Source organism: Chanodichthys erythropterus, chromosome 3 (assembly GCF_024489055.1).
Source record: "Chanodichthys erythropterus isolate Z2021 chromosome 3, ASM2448905v1, whole genome shotgun sequence".
NCBI lineage: Eukaryota > Metazoa > Chordata > Actinopteri > Cypriniformes > Xenocyprididae > Chanodichthys > Chanodichthys erythropterus.
Genome location: NC_090223.1, coordinates 21,145,982 through 21,171,371, shown reverse-complemented (window position 1 = coordinate 21,171,371; position 25,390 = coordinate 21,145,982). Strand labels below are relative to the sequence as shown.

The 25,390-nt window shown below is 38.2% G+C and overlaps 1 protein-coding gene across 1 annotated transcript in view; it reads right to left on the bottom strand.

Annotated features, from left to right (window-relative positions):
* xpo6 (exportin 6) overlaps positions 1 to 24,922 on the bottom strand; it is a 33,716-nt gene extending 8,794 nt beyond the window's left edge. Inside the window, exons 1-17 of the mRNA XM_067381312.1 lie at positions 24,469 to 24,922; positions 20,383 to 20,473; positions 17,746 to 17,858; positions 16,226 to 16,423; positions 15,974 to 16,133; positions 15,771 to 15,848; positions 13,395 to 13,875; positions 13,181 to 13,307; positions 11,494 to 11,603; positions 11,293 to 11,401; positions 11,104 to 11,196; positions 9,655 to 9,724; positions 6,736 to 6,895; positions 4,107 to 4,199; positions 3,855 to 4,002; positions 1,923 to 2,069; positions 1,605 to 1,776 (exon numbers count right to left, since the gene is read on the bottom strand). Of these exons, the coding sequence (XP_067237413.1) occupies positions 1,605 to 1,776; positions 1,923 to 2,069; positions 3,855 to 4,002; positions 4,107 to 4,199; positions 6,736 to 6,895; positions 9,655 to 9,724; positions 11,104 to 11,196; positions 11,293 to 11,401; positions 11,494 to 11,603; positions 13,181 to 13,307; positions 13,395 to 13,875; positions 15,771 to 15,848; positions 15,974 to 16,133; positions 16,226 to 16,423; positions 17,746 to 17,858; positions 20,383 to 20,473; positions 24,469 to 24,471 (2,353 nt within the window). The 5' untranslated portion in view covers positions 24,472 to 24,922. The remainder of the gene's footprint in view (positions 1 to 1,604; positions 1,777 to 1,922; positions 2,070 to 3,854; positions 4,003 to 4,106; positions 4,200 to 6,735; positions 6,896 to 9,654; positions 9,725 to 11,103; positions 11,197 to 11,292; positions 11,402 to 11,493; positions 11,604 to 13,180; positions 13,308 to 13,394; positions 13,876 to 15,770; positions 15,849 to 15,973; positions 16,134 to 16,225; positions 16,424 to 17,745; positions 17,859 to 20,382; positions 20,474 to 24,468) is intronic.
* Positions 24,923 to 25,390: the final 468 nt, after the last annotated feature.

Here is a 25,390-nt window from a genome sequence, read left to right as displayed (position 1 = left end):
AAGCATTTACATTACATGGTTCAAGTGACCAAATTCTATTTTTTTGTGGCACAGATGGGATATGACCCACAAACGTGAAAACAGGAAAAAAGCACATGGATTCCGATATTCTCAGATCGGTTTCAGATCTCATTCATGAGGAAATAAATATGATATGAATCAGATTTGTGCATTTGCGTCTGCCATTTAAGCAGACAGATCAGATATTCCTGTCAAAGCGAGTTCACCAGTGAAAAAGCAACAGTGGCGAATGACGTAAAGTCGTCAACTCAACGCAAATTTTTGTCTGTGTTTATTGAAAATTGCACCGTTTTTACTTCCTTTTCACCCTAAGCTTTTCCAGGTCCAGTAAGTCTACTTTGGGTTGTTTCGCCAAAGTGTATAAATGCAGATATCAAAAATGGGTCACTTTTAAAAGATGTGAAAAAAAAGATATGGTCAAATCAGAATTTGGTAACACTGTATTTTAAGGTGATGTAGTTACAGGGTTATGGTTTGATTTGGGTTAATTACTTGTAATTATGCATAATTTACTGTCCTTACTATAGTTAGCAATTAATATTGGATTTTGCTGATATCAGGAAAACTATGGAAGTTTGTTTCCGCCATGGAATAAATAAAAAAAAAATGTAAAAAGGCAATTGCGACTTTTTATGGTAACACTTTAATTTAAGATGTTATAGTTACACGTTACTACATGTACTTACTATAGTAATAACAGCAAATTATGCATAATTACAAGTAACTAACTGCAAACCAAACCCTAACCATAATTCTATAGTAAGTACTTGTAGTTAAAGGATTAGTTCACTTCAGAATTAAAATTTCCTGATAATTTACTCACCCCCATGTCATCCAAGATGTTCATGTCTTTCTTTCTTCAGTCGAAAAGAAATGAAGGTTTTTGATGAAAACATTCCAGGATTTTTCTCCATACAGTGGACTTCAATGGACTCCAAATGGTTGAAGGTCAAAATTACAGTTTCAGTGCAGCTTCAAAGAGCTTTAAACGATACCAGACGAGGAATAAATCCCTTATCTAGAGCTGCGTTTATTCCGCAAGTAGAACAGGGAAGGCGTAGGACAAATAACGTAAGCTTTTTGAAGAATACGAAAATGCGGTTTTGGTGGAACCACTTGACAGGCGATCATTTGTGGATATAAAGCATATACATTTATATATTTTTTTCGAAAATGATCGATCATTTTGCTAGATAAGTCCCTTATTCCTCATCTGGTATCATTTAAAGCCCTTTGAAGCTGCACAGAAACTGAAATTTTGACCTTCAACCGTTTGGTGCCCATTGAAGTCCACAATATGGAGAAAAATCCTGAAATGTTTTCATCAAATATCTTAATTTCTTTTCGAGAAATTAAAGAAAGAAGAACATGAACATCTTGGATGACATGGGGTGAGTAAATAATCAGGAAAATTTTATTTGAAAGTGAACTAATCCATGAGTAAGTACAATGTAACTACGTGACAAACTAAAGTGTAACCATACATTTATAAATAAATAAAATCAAACTTTTAAATGGTATATAACTATAATATTAGCTATTGCTATAAATAAGCAGTATCAGTACTGATCTGTTGCTCTTACTGTTGGGGTGATGGTCAGGTGGGCGGGGCAGGAGGCGGTACTGCTGTGTCAGACTGCTGAGAAGCCGCGCGTGATTGGATGAACGGTTCGGCCACTGCTGCTCCGCCTCTGGTAGGCTGGGCCACGGCAGCAGCAACATGTTGGACAGAGCTCGACACACGAGGACGTGGGCCTTGAGGAAAAAAAAAAACATCAAACATTACATCACAAACAAACACAGACGGATCCAAGTACAAACCATGCCACACTGTCGGACCGATATAAACCTATGTGGACACACACACACACACACGCACACAAACACACACAAACACACACCTCCTGAGGTAATCTGTGGTTATGATTCTCTGTGATCAGGTTGAAAATATTCTGCACCGCCGGCAATGACACCAGGAACACCGGTCGCACGGTGGTCGACATGGAGACCAGGAGATGGCACGCAGATAACAGCAACTTCTCTGGAACCTGTGACACATGGAGATCAGTCAGATTAATGTTTATCAAAAGACAAAGAATGAAGAATAACCGGTTAAACTGAAGACGGTTTAATCTAAAAATCTACTGTAGACCTCAAAGCAGAGAGAAACCCTTTAGTTTCAAGACAACCTGACAAATATTTAGTTGTAATGTATAATGTATAGTAGCAATGTTATATATACACATACACACACACACACACACACACACACACACACACTCATACATATAATATATATTATAAACAAAAACATCGCTAATACAAACCTTATTATGACACCATGGCTGAATAAATTACAACAATGTTTACTTTATGGTGGTTATATTGTGATTTGTAGATGGTTGTAAGAGTACTGTTTCCAGCAGCTCATTTAAACAGATACATAAAATATGCAAAGCATAGACATTTCAAAAGAAGAGTCCAGGTGTATTTCAGGCTGGATTATAATTAACTCTTTCCCTGCCATTGACTGAATTTTCCAGCTTTCAGTGTTTCACTGTTATACAGTAGGGGGCGCTATTACTCAACTTCTGAACTTTTTTTTTAATGGTTCAGTTCTTTTTCTTTTGCATGTTCAGATATTCATGGCACTGATGAAGGGTTGATCCCGAAAATGTTTTGCACTCTGTACTTGCACTTTTACACTTTTTGTGGCCTCTGGACAAAAACATTTGTTGGAGATGTGTTGGCTTCATTCTTGTGTGCGGATCTTTCATTATTTTTGCTTTAGGAGTTATCTTTGGATTTATGCACCATCAGAAACTGTATGTATAAGTCTATGTTTGGACTGTGGGAAAAAAAATGAAAAAGGCATAGCACCAGATCAGATATTCATACAACAAAATATTCTGAGGGCCATCAAAATTGTGTGAAAATTATCAAAACAAATGCTGCCGGTGGATGGCAAAAAACAATCAAAAAACAAACACGGTGGTGGGGAAAGAGTTAAAAAGTCTCTCATATTTCTGGATATTATTGGTACACTGGTTACACAAACTGTATCTGGCATTTAAGTCAACCAACTATTGTAACTTGTCTTTGGGCCACCCCGTCACAATAAGGAAAGACCAAGAACATTAACACATTCGATACAGATCTTACTAGCATCAGCACAATAATCTGTTAATATGGAAGCTTGCTTCTGCCACAGAATAATTAAAAAAGGTAATTGCTATGTTTCATCTCACAATTTTATCTTTCCCTGCAATTCTGAGTTTATATCTCACAATTCAGAGGGGAAAAAGTCTGAAATTTCTCATTTAATTGCGAGTCAGAATTAAAAGGGATATAAAGATAATATGTAGATAAAGATAAAAAGGATAACATTTTATTTTAAGGTGACGTAGTCACATTGTACTTACTCATATAAGTACTGAGTAATATTAATTAACTACAACTACTTACTACAGAGTTATGGTTAGGGTCTGGTTAGTTACGTGTAATTATGCATAAATTACTGTTATTACTATATGAAGTACATGTGTGTAACCACAACACCTTAAATTAAAGCGTTACCATAAAAAGTCGCAATTGCCTTTTTAAACTTTTTTTTTATTCCATGGCGGAAACAAACTTCTATAGTTCTCCTGATATCAGCAAAATCCAATATTGATTGACCTCTTAATTGTAATAAATGATACATATTAGTGCAGTAAAATATATACACATATTGTTATTATTACACATTTCATTACTAGTAAATTATACATATTGTCTTTAGTATTTTCTCTTTAAGTGAGCATTAAAGTAAAAACTCGTAAAAATCAAGTGACCTTGCCATTGATGAGAGGGGTCGTGGCGGCCATGCTGGACCTGATGAGATCGACAAACTGGGTTTGATCTTGTTGTCGCTGCACCTCCCCGCAGAACTGAGCCAGCCAATGAGAATACGCCTGCAGAGCGGCCAATGACTGTGCGTGGCTGCAAAACAGAGTCAACGCTTATTAGGTACTATCATAAAACCATTCACATTTAGGTGAATGTGGCATCAAATAACACACTGAAGAGTGTTTATGACTACTTACACATCTATAAGATCTGGTTTGAGCACTGAAGGAACGGCCATCTCTACATCGTACAGGCTGATCTGAGAGCCGTAACACGACACCTCCACCAATCTGAGAAGAGAAACGATTGCCAAGAATTAAACATCGCATACTGCAGTCAGTTATTTACATTCAACAAAATTATATTTGCATATTACTTTAACACACAGCGTAGGCGTCAACAGGGAAATACAGTAAAACCAAAACCTTTGCTTTTTGAAAAATGACTTTAGTTTACTTTGGGGTTTAGTTTTTTTTTTATTTGGACAGTCTGCACAAGTTCACACAGTAAAATTTGTAATCATTTGTTTAGTAAGATAAGAGTTTTTTTTTTTTTTTTGAGCCAGGGTTTTACTTATTAATTAATTTATATTAAAGGCAGGGTAGGTAAGAAATTTTGCTCCAAATTTGTTTAAACTTTCTATATATATACATGCATAATTAAAATGTAAGAACTCTGATAAAAAGAGTATAAAAATCAAGTGACTCTAGACCGTTTAATCTGTATTAAACACTGCTCATTATTTCCATCCGGGACGAAACATAGGATTGGCTTAGGCGGCTGTCACTCTCTCGCAACCATGGCAACCACCCTTTTGACACACATGTCCTGCCCACTTGCGCGCGCACGTTTGATTTGGGGAATCCAAGAGGCATGGATCTTAGGAACACCAAAACAATGGCAGAGAAACAGCAAGCTAAATTCACAGTACCGGCCTATGCAGTTAGTGAAGGCAAACCAGGCAAAAAAAGGAAACAGTAACAGTACACGAAAAGGCAATGAACAAAAAGTCTTTGGATAAACAAAGAAATAAAACGCGAGTTAATATCGGCGTGGCTCTCCAGCGATGGCAAGAACTGAAAGCAGGATTGTGCACAGTTTGCACGCATGCATCAATCGGCATTTATCATATATGCATCATATAACAGTGGCAGGTCCCGAGGCAGGCGCATATAACCACGGAAGGTCCCGAGGCAGGCGCGCATAACCACGGAAGGTCCCGAGACAGGCGCGCATATCCGCATAACCGAGGCAGCTCCCCCTGCCACGCAAAGATTTTACTCCCTCTCAACTGAGGGAACTCAAGGGGCTGAAAAGTGACTCCTTGATGGCTTTATTTCTGCTGGACAGGTAAATCTTTCTTTTTGTATTTTGATCATACATATTTTTTTGTTAATATTTTCATGAAGCATGTGTCATGCTACGCACACGTAGCTGCGTAATATAGCTAACATAACATTACTTAGCGAGCCGTAGTAGAGATGATGATAGCTATAGTGTTGAATTGTGCATAATTTTACCCTCTGTCTAACTCTTTTACCATGTTCACCTGCAAGTTTACCTGCACGTTTTTTTCGCCTTTGTGTTGTTTTTATATTCTCTACCTATATTTACTGATGTCTTTATCTTGTATCTGTGTGTGTCGTACACACTTTGTTGTATGTGTGTGTTATTATTTTGTGTCTGCAATGCAGTTGTGAGTTGATATTTGAGTGTATGTTACTCTGTTTATCTGTAGAACAACGTATATGTTATGAATCTTACACAAAATTCATCTTCATCACAGTGTAAATGATGGTAATGGAAAAACGTATATCATGCAACCTGTTTTTAGCTTTGCCTTATAGATAACTAGCTCGTTAGCGAATCAAAAAATATATATTTTAAACTTTACCAATATCAATATGCTAGCTTGATAGTGAGTACTAAAATACATCTTGTTTGTTTATCTTCATAATTATAAAGTTATTTTTATCACATGTGATTCGGACATGATGTCACTACATGCACTGTGCTCCTTCCTCTCCGCTCGTCTCAGGTAAATAATGCGTCTTCCAGCTCAGTGGTCGGAGTCTCGCGTTCATGCGTTTTGGGGGCGTGGCTTTGGAAAGAGCCCAGAAGGGAGGGGGTGGAGTAAATGGAAATAATGAGCTGTCTTTAAAACAGTCGTGAGAGGTCTACAGACACTCGATTTTTATACTTTCTTTTTCAGAGTACTTACATTTTAATTATGTATTGATATATAAATAAGGTTTAAACAAATTTTATACATTTTTTTTGCCTACCCTGCCTTTAAAGGGGTCCTTTTATGCTTTGTTACACATTCAACTTTCTTTAGTGTTGCTGTTTGGCCATGAGAAAGATCTGCAAAGTTACAAAGCTTCACAGAGACAGAAACTAAACGATAGAGCGATACTGACAGACTGGGAAGAGAGGTGCTGCAACAATGACAAATGTGTGAAAAAATAATGTGTTTTTTGAACATTCAAGCATGAAAACCTATTCTGGTAGAACCCAAAAACAAAATCAAGACTTTGTAAAAATAAGGAAAAGTTCATGACAGGTGTAAAAAAAAAACCCAAATTTTGGTGTAATGCAAAAAGAAAAGTTATCAAATATCTCTGTGAAGCATGCTACACAACACAGCAAAACACATAATTAATTATAAATCTATGACATATTATCCCAAACCAATAGAAGCAAAGACCACTAATGATTTAGTGTATAAAAACATAGCATAAAACAAGCAAATACAGAGGACATTAAAGTACACACATAAGGAGGTAGTGTTGTTGCTAAATGAGGAATTGGGAATCAGGAACTGACCTCTGCACGATGGCGAGAGCGTCGTTAAAGCGGCCGGTGAAAACGTCCCCTGTGAAGAACTCGGCCAGGCGTCCCACGGCCTGCAGCAGAGAGCTCAGGTCTCTGAGAGCGCAGTGCAGTCTTCTGCAGTCGGCCTCCGCTGTGATGTTCAGCCTGCGACCTGTTCACACAGAGAGAGAGCGAAGTGCAAAACCACTCAACAACAGCTGACAACAGCTCACAAGCCACATGAGAATAGGACCACCACAAAAAAACCCATCAGGGTGAACATTAAAAGGCCAGATACTGCTAAAGTACTCAAGTCTATAAATATAGATTGAGTGAGTAAGTGCTAAAGCAGCCAATAGAAGGTTCAAAAGTTTAGGGTCAGTAAGACTAAATTAATACTTTTATTCAGCAAGAATGCATTCAATGGACCGAAAGCATCAGTAAAGACCAAAATATGAAGCAGCACAACTGTTTAACACTGATGATAATCAGAAACATGATCAAGAAACATTTCTGAGTGATTTCTGAAGGATCATGTGACACTGAAGACTGGAGTAATGATGCTGAAAATTCAGCTTTGATCACAGGAATAAATTACATTTTACAATATTCAAGAAAACATTTTAAATTGAATTATTTCACATTACTACTGTATTTACTGTACATTGCAGTCTTGGGAGAGCTTCATTTAATTTTTTTCTTCTTTTAAATCTTACCAACCCTAAACTTTTGAACAGTAGTGTGGGTGTGTTGCAGCTCATGTAGAACTTCCTACTTTATATTTCATCTTTTCTGTAGCTGTACACTCCTAGTCAAATAAGCCCGCTTATGTGGGCTGATTATTATAGTCACGGGTCAAAAAATAAAATTCCCCATGCAATCGTAGCAAAATATTTATAGAAGATATTTGATAGAAGGAAGTCTGATAGCAAAAGGAAAAACAAACAGTATAGCCTGAAGAACAAGGAAATTTGTCAAGGATATCATATTTCCATCAAATTCCCCTTCATGCTTCAGCTGATTAAGACAAACAGTAACATTTGAATACTGAGTGAAAATGACGTTATTCAATAAAAAATTCCATGCAAGATGATGTGTTGGAATGCATTCTGAGATTGCATTTTTAAAGACAAATATTTTGGCCAAAACAATGCATCTGATAATTCTGTTTGGTACTGCATTTGCATCTAAAAAGTGTTATTATCTCTGGGTGTGCAGCGATATAGGTTTTGAACAAAGCTACTATCTATAAAACTGTCAAATATGAAACGAAACCATGACAGTGTTTCCCATATATTAAAGGAGCACTCCACTTGAAAAATAGGCTAATTTTCCAACTCCCCTAGAGTTAAACAGTTGAGTTTTACCGTTTTCGAATCCATTCAGCCGATTTCCGGGTCTGGCGGTAACACTTTTAGCATAGCTTAGCATAGTTCATTGAATCTGATTAGACCGTTAGCATCTCGCTCAAAAATGACCAAAGAGTTTTGATATTTTACCTATTTAAAACTTGACTCTTCTGTAGTTACATCGTGTACGAAGACCGACGGAAAATAAAAAATTAAAATGAAAAGTTGTGATTTTTCTAGGCTGATATGGCTAGGAACTATACTCTCATTCAGGCGTAATAATCAAGGAACTTTGCTGCCGTATCATGGCTGCAGCAGTGCAATGATATTACGCAGCGTCTCTCACAAACGTCTCCATGGTTGCAAGGCACGTTCCCTGTGCAAGCAGGGGCTCACAGGTGCTGCGTTATATCATTGCACCTGTTGCACCCATTGTACAGCAGCAAAGTACCTTGATTATTACGCCAGAATGAGAGTATAGTTCCTAGCCATATCGGCCTAGAAAATCACAAATTTTCTGTCGGTCTTAGTACACAATGTAACTACAGAAGAGTCAAATTTTAAATAGGAAAAATATCAAAACTCTTTGGTCATTTTTGAGCGAGATGCTAACGGTCTAATCTGATTCAATGAACTATGCTAAGCTATGCTAAAAGTGTTATCGCCAGACCCGGAGATCGACTGAATACATTAGAAAACAGTAAAACTCAGCTGTTTAACTCTAGGGGAGTTGGAAAATGAGCCTATTTTAAAAAAAAGTGGAGTGCTCCTTTAACTACACTGGTGGCCCGCCACATTCTGATTTGTCCTGCCACAGTCTCAAAATTAAACGGAAATTAGGCCTGTTGCGATATTTAAATAATCGTCTGATAATTGCGCTCTTTTAAAAAGCAAAAGTGGGAGTCACAGAGCCAAAGAAATAGACTAGCACCAATTAAGTTTTTATGCACTATATTCAAAGTCATCTGAAGCCATTCCATAGCTTCATGTGAGGGACAGAAGAATAAGTCAATGCCATAAGTCAATGTCAATCATTATCTGTTCAGCACTCAAACAGCTTGTCGTGTTCGGTAACAACAGTCAACAGGATAAAACTCACCAACATGATATATTTTCATTATAATACTTGATATGTAGGTAAAGGGCTGTGGATTTGCATAAAATGACTATCTTGCTGGAGTTTATTGCCGTTTCTGAACGATGTCATCATACTGGCTACAGGGTGTCTGTTAGATCGCACAACACGGGGACTATAAATTGGCGTCACGCAATATAACTGGAATGTAAAAGTGAGCAGAAACATATGATCAGTGAACTGTTAGATGTAGATATAGGCTACACTGGGTTTCTCGTTGGGGTGTGAACTTTTCAATGCGCACAACAAAAAAAAGACAAATTTTTTCATTGATCAACTCACTTAATTTTGCTCTCAGAATGCACCAGATTTATGCATTTAAATTCAAAATGTACAAATTTTAATTCGGGGGGGGGGCATGCCCCCGGAAACCCCTAGAGGGACCAATGTCCACCCACCACAGTCTCACAAAATCCTGAGGAAAACACTGCATGAAGAGAAACTCACTTGATCCCGATCTCACGATATACTGCTGCAGCCCAAGATAAACATCCAGATCCTCCTGGAGCACCGGAAACTAAACACACACACAAATAAACATGCTTTAGTCATTATACACTTATCATGGACGTCATTTAACATGCAAATTTAGTGCCATTAATAAAGGGAAAAAAAGTTAGATAGATGGAACGACTGGATGGATGGAACAGACAGATGGAAGGATGGACGAATGGGTGGATGGATGGACGGATGGATGGACAAATGGATGGATGAACGGACGGACGGAAGGAAGGACAAATGTGTAGATTAATGGATGGATGGATGGACAAATGGGTAGTTTGATGGATGGATGGATGGATGGACAAATGGGTAGATGGATGGACGGACGGACAAATGAGTGGGTGGATGGATGGATGGTCGGACAAATGGGTAGATGGACGGACTGGATGGACAAATTGGTGGGTGGATGGATTGATGGATGGACAAATGGATGGATGGATGGATGGATGGATGGATAGACGGACAAATGGGTGGGTGGATGGATAGACGGACAAATGGGTGGGTGGATGGATGGACTGACAAATGGGTGGGTGGATGGATGGACTGACAAATGGGTAGATGGATGGATGGACTGACAAATGAGTGGGTGGATGGATGGATGGTCGGACAAATGGGTAGATGGACGGATGGACTGACAAATGAGTGGGTGGATGGATGGATGGTCGGACAAATGGGTAGATGGACGGACTGGATGGACAAATTGGTGGGTGGATGGATTGATGATGGACAAATGGGTGGGTGGATGGATAGACGGACAAATGGGTGGGTGGATGGATAGACGGACAAATGGGTGGGTGGATGGATGGACGGATGGACAAATGGGTGGGTGGATGGACAAATGTGTAGATTAATGGATGGATGGATGGATGGATGGATGGATGGATGGATGGATGGATGGATGGATGGATGGATGGATGGACGGACAAATGGGTAGATTGATGGATGGATGGACGGACGGACGGACGGACGGACGGACGGGATGGACAAATGGGTGGATGGATGGACGGACAAATGGGTAGATGGATGGATGGACGGACAAATGAGTGGGTGGATGGATGGATGGACAAATGGGTGGGTGGATGGATGGACAGACAAATGGGTAGATGAATGGATGGACAGCCATTGGTAAATCAACCAATCATGTACATAAATAAACTGGGCTTTTGTAATTCATTTGATTAAACTTTTACAGACAGCTCTAATACTCATGTGGATTACAGCAAAACATGATTTAAAATTATAAGTCCTCTATGAACGCTCTGGGCTTCACTGAGACTCACTTAAATCAGATTTGCTTCCATATTAAACGCTTATTAGAATTGCCAATGAAGAGTCGATTGTTTTTCAGTACAGAGAGAGAGAGCATTGCATGTTCACCCACTCATATACACCTACCAGAACAGAAAAGGTCTGGGATGGCAGCAGCTCCATCACCCTGGCAACAACTTCCAAACTCTGACGCAGGTACCGCTGCCATTCTGTCTGTTGCTATAGAGACCACAAGGGAAAGAGTTCCAAAATATGAGCAAAAAAAAAAAATGATGCTTTAGCTACTATAACCATGTGTGTGTGTTTGATCCTTACGTCATCATCAAGAGTCTCATCGTCGAGTTCTTCTAGTTGACTCTGGTTTAACCTGAACTGGATCCTGTTAAGAACTTCACGCAGCAGCAGGACTAGAGCATCTTTATACCTGGGCACACACAGAAATACAACAATATTCAATGCTTCAGCAACCTATATAAAACAAACTCAATTCACACAATTTCATTTGAGTCCACAGACCTGTTAATGACACTGTCTCTGTCAGCCAATCGGCTTCTGATCTTGGTGGTCAGGTAGTCCAGGAATATACTCCAGATGTCAAGACAGGCCAGGTAACCCTCGTGACTCGGCTACAGCAAATTAAACAAAAGTTTAAATGAAGAGATGCACAAAAATTTCAAGGTTAAGAACTTTAGAGCTGATCCACCTACTATTTGATGTGCTCATGAATTGCATTTTTCAGTTTAGGTTTCCTGAAGTGTACTTATAATGTTAGGATTTTTAAATCAAAACCTGTCATAACTTTTAAAATAAAAGCCCATTTTCTTTCCTGATTTAGCCTTCCTGTTTTAAGGGGCATGTCTGCTGTGAGACTTCAGTGTAAACGCCCACTGCTGTGATTGGCTAACATCTTTGCATAAGAAATTTGCATATGAAGTATTGCATGTGGAACTCTCTCGAATACTTTAACAATGTTTTTACCATTACAGCTGTCAAGATTAATGAATGGTGAAAAGTATGGATTATATCATTATACTGAGATCTACTCCCATCGCATTAAAGGATTAAAGGTTGCAAGCATTGTCGTAAATGTCAGACACGACTGTTGAGCACATGAATACAGCGATCTCATCATTGCAACTCGATTTTAAATGCTTTTATCATAACTAACAGAGCAAACACATTGTAAATAAGAAATTCATTGTGCTGTGTAGACAGCATCATTGATTATAATGGGAGTTTTGGCAAGAGTCCAGTCACTGTTAGGCCGTGTGTCCACCTAAGTGGACACACTTAGGTGGACCTAACCTTTTAGCCAGTTGAAAATGCTAGGTGCTAGAAAATCACAACTTTTCATTTTCCGTCAGTCTTAGTACACAATGTAACTACAGAAGAGTCAAGTTTTAAATAGGAAAAATATCAAAACCCTTTGGTCATTTTTGATCGAGATGCTAACGGTCTAATCAGATTCAATGAACTATGCTAAGCTATGCTAAAAGTGTTACCGCCAGACCCGGAGATCGGCTGAATGGATTTGAAAACGGTAAAACTCAACTGTTTAACTCTACGGGAGTTGGAAAATGGGCCTATTTTCAAAAACAGTGGAGTGTTCCTTTAAATAACAGATTATTTTCACGTTACTAAACAATGTGAAATCGATCGTTTAGTCACTGGCTTGATTTACTGACGCATAAACAGCAATAGACGATTGAGACAAAGAACGTCGGACTGTACATGAATTATCAATACCACAGTTCAGGCATTAGAATTAACGGGTTACTTGTTGTGGTATTACTGTACATCTTACAGTAAAAGTCTGTTTGCAAAGCCTGTGCTGAAATTGCAATCAATTTACCAAAGAAACCACAATGGATTGTACCGAACAATGTTAGTCATGACAAAGCACATCTTGTGGTTTAATACTGAACATGACATTACCGATGCAGCCACTGGGGAGAATAAAAAAAGTCTAGTCTTTTTAAAAAGAAACTCAACTATTACCAGGAAACCATTAATGAAAATAACCCCAAACCAGCATGTGCCTTAAATTATGATCAAAAACAAAAAAGGAGGGAGATTGTGTCAAAAATGAGAGGAACAAGGAAAGTTTGGGTAATTTAAGTACAGAAAAAGGAAAGAGCATAAGACATGAATATGGGTGTGTTAGAATTGATGCTTCCAGGAACATTGAATGAAGGTGTTTTACCTGGTTAAAGGTGTATTTGAAGAGCAAAGCTAGAAATTCCACTAGAGGAAACTGGGCATTAGATTCAATCCTCCGCAGATGAACACTAACAAACAGCCTGAGGAAATCGGTGAACTTTTCCACATAGCTGAGAGAGACAGACAGATGGAGAGGGTTAAAAAGCAGCAGCATCAATGAGTTAAATGTTTGAAGCAAGTGCATCTATATTTTTTACCTTTCATCTAATTCTTGCAACCTGCTTTTGATAGTGTGCGTGTTGGTGTGCGAGTGTGTATTTGTGAGTCTTTGAAGTAGGTAGAACGTCTGTTGAAACATGCGTAGCAGAAACTGCTCAAAGTCCACTGGGACGCAGTTTTTGCACATTAACTCGTTAATACAGTTCATGGCCATGACGCCCAGCCTGGCGCGATCGGCGTGGCCCACCATCTGACCAGTCCTGCCGTGTCCATCGCCGCCATTGGCTGGGTGATTTCCAGGGGCGGAGTCTCCATTCGAAGTGGGCAGAGGTTTCGTTTTGATTGGCTGCTGGCACCCAAAGCGAGCGAAATGAAAAATAGAAGCGAGGAGGGATGGAGTGATAGAAGAGGAGAGAGGGATCCAGCTAAAGAGATGAGCCAAACATTCCAGCGCTAGCAGACACAGAGCGGCACTTTCAGCTTCTAGGATCATCGGTGTGCTGGTGCCCCCCAAAACACCTACAGAACAAGAAAAAAAATGAATGCAACAATCTTTTACTGGCATGCTTCAACTAGTGACGGGCCATTTTGTGGTTATCAGTACAGGTTGATGACTAGGGCTGCTCGATTATGGCAAAACACACAATCACGATTATTTTTGGTCAATATTGAAATCACGATTATTTAACAGGATTATAAGTGAGTGATATGATCAAACTTTTTATTTTTCACGATATGAGCGATTTTCCTTTGTCATTTGAAACGGTCGGTAATTTTCTAAAAAAAAAAAAAAAAAATTGGAAATTAAGCTTTGGAGTGTTATGAATCAGCAGTTCGGAGCGCCAAAGTCATGTGATTTCAGCAGTTTGGCGGTTTGACACATGATCCGAATCATGATTCGACAAGATTCATAACGCTCCGAAGCTTCCTGAAGCAGTGTTTTGAAATCGGTTGTTATTTTGTTTTTTTGGCACACCAAAAATATTCTCGTGGCTTTGTAATATTAATATTGAACCACTGTACTCACATGACCTGATTTAAATATGTTTTTAGTACATTAATGGATCTTAAGAGAGGAAATGTCATTGCTGGCTATGAAGGCCTCACTGAGCCATCGGATTTCATCAAAAATATCTTAATTTGCGTTCTGAAGATGAACGAAGGTCTCACGTGTGTGGAACATTTTCATTTTTGGGTGAACTAACCCTTTAATTTCTTTTCAAATGAAGAAAGAAAGAAAAAGACAAACATTTTGGATGGCACGGGGGTGAGTAAATTATCAGGAAATTTTAATTCTGAAGTCAACTAATGCTTTAAGAGCTTATGCACAGATCTAATATACTGTTACATGTGTGTTTTCTTTCTTAACCGTTTTACGTTTTCTTCAGACATAACCCACTGTGTTTTCTTGAATACTCTCCAAAAAGGCATTTTGACATTTTTGTGTGTACGCGTTTAGGCGAGTATCCGAAGCCCATTTGCTTATCTGCATTTGGCTCCAACTCAGAGCGCACACAGAAAGCCACCTGGGGAACAGTGTATATTTTGGGATTAATGTGATTTTAATAACACTGTTTAATAACAAACATCCCGCAGTTTAGCAATATTTTACAACACTCACTTATTTAGCCGATTTGGATATTAAGTTTGGACTTTTAGGGAGGAAAGAAAGTGCACCGATGTGAAGGAAAGGGAAGAGCGTAGGAAGGAATGCGGCACAATAATCATTTACCATGAGTACCTTGTTTTCATAATCATTGGAAGCCAAAATCCAAATCGAAAATCAATTACGATTAATCTCACACCCTATCGACAACCCACATGGCCGGTGGTTGACCCACATTTTGTTTGCTTTGCTATTGTTAGTTGAGTGAACTTTGAGGAATGCTGCCTTCACATGCTATCGGAATTATCGTATATACAAGATTCCTAGTCAGAAATTGGGCATGAATGATCTTCTCAATCCATATTTACTACTAAGAAACTCAGATCTAAAATTTGATACTAGAGTTACCAAGTTAGACATGCCATAGAACAACTGCTGCTTTGACTGGTATTCATAGTTTTTTTCCAAAACAGCTTCATTGTCTTGCCTTGTGTTAAAAGTACTGTATTTTTAGATATATAAATAACCATTTGAAGCATATTGTATGTTTTATCATTTATACACAGCAAAAAAAAAAACCCATCTATTTCACTGAAATTCCAGAATCATCAGCAAGCTGACTGTTTAGATAACGTAATGAATGTTTATATGATTGGGACGCTACAAATTTATTCAAAATTAAATTGGCTTTAATAAGACTTCCCCAAGAAACAGACAGTCTCCTTCCATCCAATTTTTCTGTTAAAGCACTTGAACATGAGTTCATAATCAGGACTTTTCAATAGCAGAGGGCAAAGCAGAAGCTCACCTGACTCTCTTGATGTGGGGGATGGAGGGGGAGTGGTGACTGTAACACTGTGTTTGTCCCATACTGTCTCCAGAATACCTTCAAGAAAAAAAGTCGTTAAAAATGAAACCGCAAGCCTAATCGGAGCACATAAACAGGCTCCAGTGTTTAACAAAGAGTTACACCCACATATACTTTCAATTAATGAGTTACGAGTGTCTCACCAGTCAGAAGGTTCAGTACGGTGGGGATCTGATCCAGCAGGAGTTTCTTCAGCTCCTCCTTACGAGCGACGCTCAGGTCTTCTCTGGGACAGACCAGCTCTTCTGAGGTCATCTTGAGCAGAACCAAACCCAGCGGCGCTAGAGACGGCGACTGCACTAACTACAACACAAACCACAAAAGATGGAGCCCGTTCAGTTTATTTTAATATTATTTAATAGTAACAGCAGTAAATAATAAAGAATAACAAGTACCTGTAAGGTGTTGCTGAAGAAGTCATGGTAGAACATGGGCCAGTCCTGGCGTCCAATGTCAACGATGACTTTACAGAGTTTGTTTCTGATGAAGAAGGGCAGCAGTGCATGCTGGGATAGCAGAAGCTTAGGCAAGCAGCTTCGAAGTTCTGCTTTGTCCTCACTGGCTACACCAACCCACATCTTGTTCACAAGATTCTGCAGAGAGGGGCCAACAAATTGATTGTCACATCTCATATCTTAAACACAGCGGACAATGCATGTGCTCATATACTGAATGTATTTCAGGGAGAATTCAGATCATATTTCACCCTAAAATCAAAAGAAGTTGTATTTTAAATTAAGCCTATTTTAGTACCATTAAGGTGTGTTTATTTGAATTGTAAAATATTCATGCCAATTCCCCTTAAAGGCACAATATGTAATATTTTTTGGATTAAAATATCTGAAAACAACTAGAACAGTGTTATATATTTTGTTGACTGGTGTACTTACATTATCCCAAATGTTTCCAAGAATGTTTAAATCCAGATTTAAATTTGATTTAATTTTACAAAAAGTTAAAAATCCTAAAAGGATAAATTAATCTCTTTTTTCTTGATTGCTAGCGAAAGCAAAGACATTTATAATGTTAGAAAAGATTTCTATTTCAGAAAAATGCTTTTAAACTATATAAATATAAAAAATATATTAGACAGCACAACTGTTTTCAACACTGATAATAATCAGAAATGTTTCTTCATCAAATCAATCTTCAAATATATGTGACCCTGGACCAGAAAACCAGTCATACGTCGCACAGGTATATTTGTAGCAATAGCCAACAATACATTGTATGGGTCAAAATTATTGTTTTTTCTTTTATGCCAAAAATCATTAGGATATTAAGTAAAGATCATGTTCCATGAAGATATTTTGAACATTTCCTACCGTAAATATATCAAATATGTATATTTGTGAGTGGATATGCATTGCTAAGGACTTCATTTGGACAACTTTAAAGGCGATTATCTCAGTATTTTGATTTTTTTGCACCCTCAGATTCCAGATTTTCAAATATTTGTATCTCAGCCAAATATTGTCCTATCCTGAAACCATACATCAATGGAAAGCTTATTTATTCAGCTTTCAGATGATGTATAAATCTCAATTTCAACCCTTATGACTGGTTTGGTGGTCCAGGGTCACATATTAGAGTGATTTCTGAAGGATCATGTGACACTGAAGACTGGAGTAATGATGCTGAAAATTCAGCTTTGATCACAGGAATAAATTACATTATAAAATATATTCAAATAGAAGGCAGTTATTTTAAATTGTAATAATATTTCACAATATTATTGTTTTTACTGCATTTTTGATTAAATAAATGCAGCCTTGGTGAGCAGAAGGGGGGGGGGGGATTTTGTACCAACTCCAAACTTTTGAACGTTAGTGTACAACTTCAACATGGACTTAGCAATTTACATGAAATTAATCTACATAAAGATGAAGATAATGAACTGAAGGGTTAATCTTACCTCAAACACAGTAAGGCTGTACATCATGACATATTCATTTCTGCTGTTAGAGAGGAAGTAGAGGCAGTGCCTCCATGAACCGGGCTGCTCCGCGAAACTGTTCAGCAGCTCTTCTGCAATTAACAACACCACAAAACAGTCATTACAAAACCCATTCCTACCCAATTGAAACAAAGCAAATAGTGGAAGTCATTAAAATGTTTAGTCAAAATGTTTAGTCAGGTTTGTTGCCATTAACACCAAACAAACACTCATCAGAAGCTTCCTTCAGAGATGAACACGAGCATTTTTACTCAAATGCAATGAAAAGGGCTTATACAAGATACTCCCACACAGACACAGGAACATCTTCTGTAAAGTATAAATGAAGGCTGGTCCCACAACTGGAGCGCTTCACTTCCAATTCAAAAGTTAAAGGAATAGTTCACCCAAAAATGAATATTTTGAACAACTTGAGGGTAAATAAATGATGATAGAATTCTTTTTTTGGGTGAACTATTCCCTTTAACAAATGCTCCTTGTACACAGAGTTTTGCATATTTGCATGAAAAAGAAAACATTGCTTTGTTGCACACCAACATAGAGCAGCATTTCAAAAACCAGCAGAGCTCAAATTACAGTATGCTTGTTAGGAAGAGCAACTTCATTACTTGCATTACTTTGACAGATGCATTTATCTAAACTTTTTTTAAATCGACAATATGAGTGTTGTGTTCCCTTAGAAGTGAACCCTTAAAAACGGACACTACCAGCACTACGTTTCCGTCCATTAAATATGGCAGATATTTGTTATGACATTTTTAACACTTCATGCCAATTAGGAACTGAGAAACTGAACCGCATCTGATAGTTTTTAACATTTGATTTTGTCTGAAAATATGGTGTGAAGCAGTGTGAATGTTTGTAAAGATGTAGGCTCTACAAAGACAACAAGCACACTTGACTTCCACATGCATTAATGTGATAAAAAGCTTCAGTAAAAATCTCATTCACTTCACATTTGACTATTTTTAGAATTGCATTATGGACTAAATTTATAATTATGGTGTCAAGTCTAAAGTAGAAATTGACAAATCAAGCCATTTCAATTTGTTATCATATTTCAGTGGACTGTTCCTAAGAGAAAATCAAAAATACATTTACAAAAAAGTAAAATAATATAACATGAGCCATCATGTGTTGAGCTCTCACATACCATCAACCCTAGACTTAGAAAGTGAACATTTCCGGCGTGTGACTTATTCTGGGTCTGATTCACAGGTCATCAATTTAGCTTGACCAGTTTCACAAAGAGTTACTTTCTCCAAAAGCATCACAGCTGAGAAATGTACATTGAAGTACATGTCCTGAGTTTCTAAGCACCATGTTTAGCACAGGATTTGGACTAAATCTTTGGCCAAATGCTCCTAAACAAACCCAAATACCAAGCATTTTACAAAAGTCAAGAGTAAGTATAAATGTCACGAATGTGGTCTCCACCCACAAAATAACAGTTTTTAGACACATTCCTCACCTTAAAGGGGTCGCATAATAATATTTTTTTCTTCATTAAAGGTTCCCTTATATAGTTTTAAAATCTTTGTTGCATCAAAACAGTCAGAATTTAGTTTTTCATGAGCATTCATTCAGCTGACGCTTTGACCTAAAGCGACTTACAATAAAAGGGACATAAGCGTTAAATGCCATTTCTGTGCTACTGTGCCTTTAAAGGAGACTTCTTATGCCCTTTTTTCAAAGTCTTGATTTTAGGGTCTACTAGAATAGGTTTTCAAGCATGAATGTTCAAAAACACATTATTTTTCACTTATTTGTCATTGTTGCAGCACCTCTTTTCCCAGTCTGTCAGTATCGGTCTGTTTAGTCTCTATGAAGCTCCTCCTTCTGAGAAGCTCAATGTGCTCTGATTGGTCAACTGGACCAGTGTGCTTTGATTGGTCAACTGCTTTGAGCATGTCAGGAAAATGTCACACCCCTTATCAAAACCGCAAGTTTAAACACACTACTAATTAACTCAACCACACCCCGCCCCTTTATTTTGCGTACGTCTTGGGCGGGATTTATTTAAATGAGGAATATTGTGACGTGTTCATTCCCAGAAGAAAACAGTGTTACTGATATAGAGAATAACTCCCTCTGGAGTGACTTTGTAACTTTGCAGACCTTTTACACACACTAAAAAAAGTTGAACATGTAAAAAGCTGAAAAGCTCCTTTTAAAAACTTTTATGTAAAGGCCTTCTTTGCATATGAAATGAGCGATTATAATAAATAGACCTGAAATGTGCCGCTCAAACTGTTCAGGTCAGACTAAAATGATCAAGAATATTGTCCAAAATAAACTTCAGCTGCTCATTTCGAACACTAGGCTACTTCAGACGGTTCTGCAGAGCGGTAGGTGCTACACACAGACAGAAACAGTGCCTAGTTTGACAGACTTTACCACATTTTGCACTTGTCGTTACTCGTCCTGCCATTTAGGTTTAATAGCAAGAGGGAAAGAGAGAAGAGAAAATAAGACGTCTAATGATATGAACAAGTGACTGCGTATTTAGATTAGTACAGCACAAACGATGACACTGCAAATCAGGAAGTGATAAGAGAGTGTGAAGGCCAGAGTATGTGCCAGGCATATGCTCACCGATCTCTCTCTTGCGGTCATTGGTGGTGCAGCTGTGAAAAAACTCTGTCATAAGACTCTCCAGAGCCCGTAAGGAGGACTCCTCTGACGCCTGCAGAAGAGAGATAGACAGAGACGGGGGGAAGGGCAGAAGAAAAAGATGAGATATGACAAGATAAGGCATCTCAGTCTGAACTTTTAATGCAACCATACAATGCATCAAACACATCCCTATCGCATATATGAACTGTAAATGCAGAATACAAGGATTTTAACTGTCAGTATATAAAAAGTCCCATTATAGACTAACCAATATATTCCTCAAATGTATTCACAACCGATTTGCAAGCTCCCAGAATGTATTGCAGCATGAATAATGGACTTTCATGGTTTGCTGGCTTTATTTATGCTGCTGTTGTAGGGCTGGGTGATATATCGCATGCTATTGTCACACGCATTTCGTAAGTAAAGCCGGTTCCCTGATTGCCGCTAAATTGCCATCACCTGCTTTCAAATGGAGCGCCATTTAATAGACAGAGCCGTAGATCACTGACAAGATACATAATATCGCGTTCATTATTGCAGATGAATCGCCTTCGATAATGAACGGGATATTGAGTAGCTTATCAGTGAACTACGGCTCTGTCTATTAAATGCCGCTCCATTTGAAAGCAGGTGATGGCGATTAAGCGGTAATCAGGGAACCGGCTTTACTGACGAAATGCAATGCGTGACAATCGCATACGATATATCGCCCAGCCCTATGTTGTTGTTTTAACTTGTTTATGTTGTGTGGAGATGTTAACAGCTCATCTTTTACTTATAAATATTCACCCAATAATCAAGTTTGTCAATAAAGGCACAATATGTCATTTTCGCCACTAGAGGTCGCTTATTCAAAAACAAAGGCGTAGCTTGATGACGCCTTGATATTGCGGAATCAGGGGAGGTGTTGTCTTTACGTCTACAGCCGGTGGAAAATAATTAACATTACTGTAGTATGAAGCAGGGTGTTGGAGCAGAACGAAGCCGCTGGAGCGATTGCTAATGAGAGATGAGAGCAACACATGTCTCGAGAGCAGTGGTACTTTTATTATGCCACAGTCACCGCTTCCGCTTCTTCTCGTCGAGTGTATGTGGGGTAACGCAGCACTGTTTATCATATTAGACACATTTGTCAGTTGAAAGTTGTTATAATGCTACTCTGCGTTCACTCGGTGGCTACTATGAAACACTAGTTACACACTGCAGTACGCTAGATCAACATTAGTCACGGTAAAACATGGTACTTCAGGTAAATCAAGAAAACGAGATTTAAAAGGTACAATATGTAATATTTTAGCAGTAAAATATCCAAAAACCACTAGGCCAGTGTTATATATTTTGTTCACTTGAGTACTTACAATATCCCAAATGTTTGCAACTATTTGTAAATCGTGAGAAAATTGCAATTTTAACCAAGAAGTGTGAGTCGCCACCTGTCAATTGCGTCATACCCGCGTTACCCTCGGTTTCCGTTTTTATTTTGTAGAAACCATGGAAACACCAAAGACGCTTTAATATTTACATGTTTTAATAGACAAGGGAACAACTGTTTTGATATATTTATTGACAGAAAACAAATTGTTGTTTTATAGCTCAACACATTTAGTCTTTTTGTTTAAATCTAATTTTCTTGATTTTTTTGAGAGTACCGTGCTTTACCATGCCCCAGAGAAAAACACTATTTTGTCAAGTAGCTAACATAGCATAATCAGATGCAGCTTTATTTTTAGTAACAGTAATACAGCATTTTCTCCATCATACAATATGTTTTTAAATGAACTGCATGCCATTTGTCAACACAATTTAATATGATATTCTAAAATCGATCTGCAGCTAAATATTCAAATCTTTTGACTGGTAGTGTATGACTACTTGAGGTGCATTTGCAATTATTTATAATCTGGGTTGAATTTCACAGGGTTTGTTAAAGATCATGAGGCAGTACGACAGCTCTCACAAACTCTCCAATGAAAAATACAAATGTCCACACATATCTATCTTACTGCAGCCGCCGAGCGAACGCACAGAATAATGTTATAACATAACTTTCAACACACTCAAATGTATCTCATATGATAAACAGAGCTGCGTTACCTCATACTCATGACTGGAAAAGCGGAAGCGGCGACTGTGTCATAATAAAAGTCCCGCTGCTCGTGAGGCGTGTGTTGAGCAATCGTTCCAGCGTCCCACAACACTCGGTCCTGCTCTGCTTCATACTACAGTAACGTTAATAATCACATCCATGAATATGATTTCTTCCAGAGTTCTATCCCTATTCTTTTGCACCCTCCATTCAGATGGAGACCACATGTCCCAAGATTCTCCGCTCAAACTTGGCGTCATCAAGCTACACCTTTGTTTTGAATAGGCTTCTAGCGACCTCTTGTGGACAAAATTATTACATACTGCACCTTTAAACAATAAAGCTTACTGTGTTGAGCTATATAACATCATTCGTTTTCTGTTGATGAATGCATCCAAACAGTTCCTCACCTGTCTAATAAAACACATAATATATTAAAGTGTCTTTGGTGCTTCCATGGTTTCTACAAAATAAAACTGAAAATCAAGTATAACGCAGGTATGATGACATTGATAGGTGACGCACATACATGGTCCGTATCCTGGTTAAAATTACTTATTTCCAATATTCTTGGGATATTGTAAGTACACAAGTCAACAAAACATGTAACTCTGTTCTAGTGGTTATGGATATTTTAGTCCAAAAATCTTACATATTGTGCCTTTAATTACCCTCATGTGATGTATGACTGACTTTTTTTTTTTAAGTCTCTGTGTTGTTTTGTTGTTAATACAATGTTGTTTTGGGCTGAAAGGCAAAGTGTGGTTTTGGATGATATCAGCATAAATCCTTATTTTTTGGTGCAAATACATTACAGTAACTTGACATTATCATTGAAGACCAGCAATATTAATTCTGATTACATAATAATGGCAATATATACATGTCAAAGTCAGACATGCTCCTTTGCCAGCTGTGATGTCTGGTTACTAGTTTAAACTTGGCCCAGGTTTGTAAACGTTTTTTGGTCAGCACACCCTAATAGCTTCAACAACTGATTGCCAATTAAATTTAGAACACAATGAACCAATTAGAACCCAGTTTAGGTCAGATAGCTGCTAATGCTGGATATTTTGATGTATAAACTGTTTATGTAATAAAATATGTTTTCGTAGTTTGTGTTGTCCCTTATCAGTGCAAAATTATCAGAAATTAAAAAGGATTCATGCCAATATTGTCCTTTTCTAGGGCGTTTCCTAACTTTTGGAGGGCAGTGTATATTTTCTTCAAAATATATTTGGACCATCATGAGAATGAGAAAAGTATGTTTTCAATTTTTAGTTCTGCATTAACCCTTAAAGACTAAGCGTGACACATCAAGTTGCTTTTTCTCAACAAGTTCCTTTTTTCAGCCTCAAAATACTCATCTCACATTAAAAGTGTGAGAATGTGCACTGAAAAGCAAAAAAGAATAGAAGAGAACACAGGAAGTGGGCTGATGATGATGATGATGCTCGGGGTTCTGAATTCTTTGTATGAGTCACAACATGTTGCGTGTTGCTCCACAGTGACGTCACAGCAGCAGAAGAATGCCTTTGATTTCCTCCTGCCGTTCAGACTGTCGTGAACTCAAAGGGACACCGTTACATGCAACACACAGGAGCTTTGCTGGGTTTCATTTGTGTGTGTGAATATATCACCTGGTATCATCCTTTAATGACAGAACAGCTTATGCATTTGATCTGCCTTCTTATCTGACAGATCTAAGACTGCTATGTCTGTTTACCATAAGACATCATATTAAAGAAACACAAACACAATTACACTCAGTGTTTTTGACAGGTGCTTAAATTAAATCAAAGCTTCAAACACAATGTCATATGATCATTTAGAGATAAACAAAGGCGCTTTAAAAGCAACGCAGCCTCCAGGCACTGGTGCAGATATATAGAAAGATCACTATTTTCGATTGCATAAGATAAATTATGGATAATTATTATGGTTATACGTGTATATATGCTTTAATATTGACTCACCATGCCCGGGCTGAGCTTCTACGCGGCTATAATATGAGATGAATCTGGATCTGCTCGCTCATGCTTCCTCTGGGGCCTTTTCGTTTCACCTTCTGGAAGCACCGAAACCCTGCATCACTGTGCCGCACACGCCCGGTGGACCCCCGGTTCGGGCTCCGTGGACACTTGTTATTATTGTTGATCTAGCGCGAGACTGGAACTGACGCTGCCCGGATACACGGAGACAGACCGTGAAACTACTGCGAAACAGAGAGAAGGTCCACAAAACAGCGGTCTTAAAAATATGTCGGGACCCTATTCTCCACGGCTCGGGTGGTGGTAGCGCTGTGGGGGACTCAGTGCTTTAATTTGAGCCCTCAAAAGTCTGACAGAGCCACTCCTTGGGTTAGTGGGATCGCTCTTTCCGTGCAGGCCTCTCGTAGCTTCCTCTCCTCTGCCCATTAACCTAGCGGAAGTGACATCTTCCTCATAGAAGTAGAAATTACAGGCTAGAGCCGCAAGTAGCGTGGAGAAGCGATGTACTGAAATAGGCGGGGCTTCTGAGGTGAAGGTGTCTCTAATTGGTCAGGAGCGATAATTCGAACAATAGCTACATTCTGCAATTATTTGTTTTATTAGGAAAATATCATAAACTTAAGAAGAAGTGGACTTTTTTTTTCATTTTATAAATCACTTTAAATTATGAGTAAAACTTTTGGAACAAATTACAAACATAAAAGCTCTGAAAACATGTAACAAAAAAATGTATGTATTTTTTTTTTTTTTTTTAGTTTGGAGGCTAATATTGTACCTTATCCGGACTTTAATATATTAATAATTAATATTAATAATTAATATTATTATTAGTAGTACCATTAGTAGAGCCTGATTAGCAACAACAAGGTAATGGGTTCAGTCCTGCGAAATGGAAAAATATAAATGT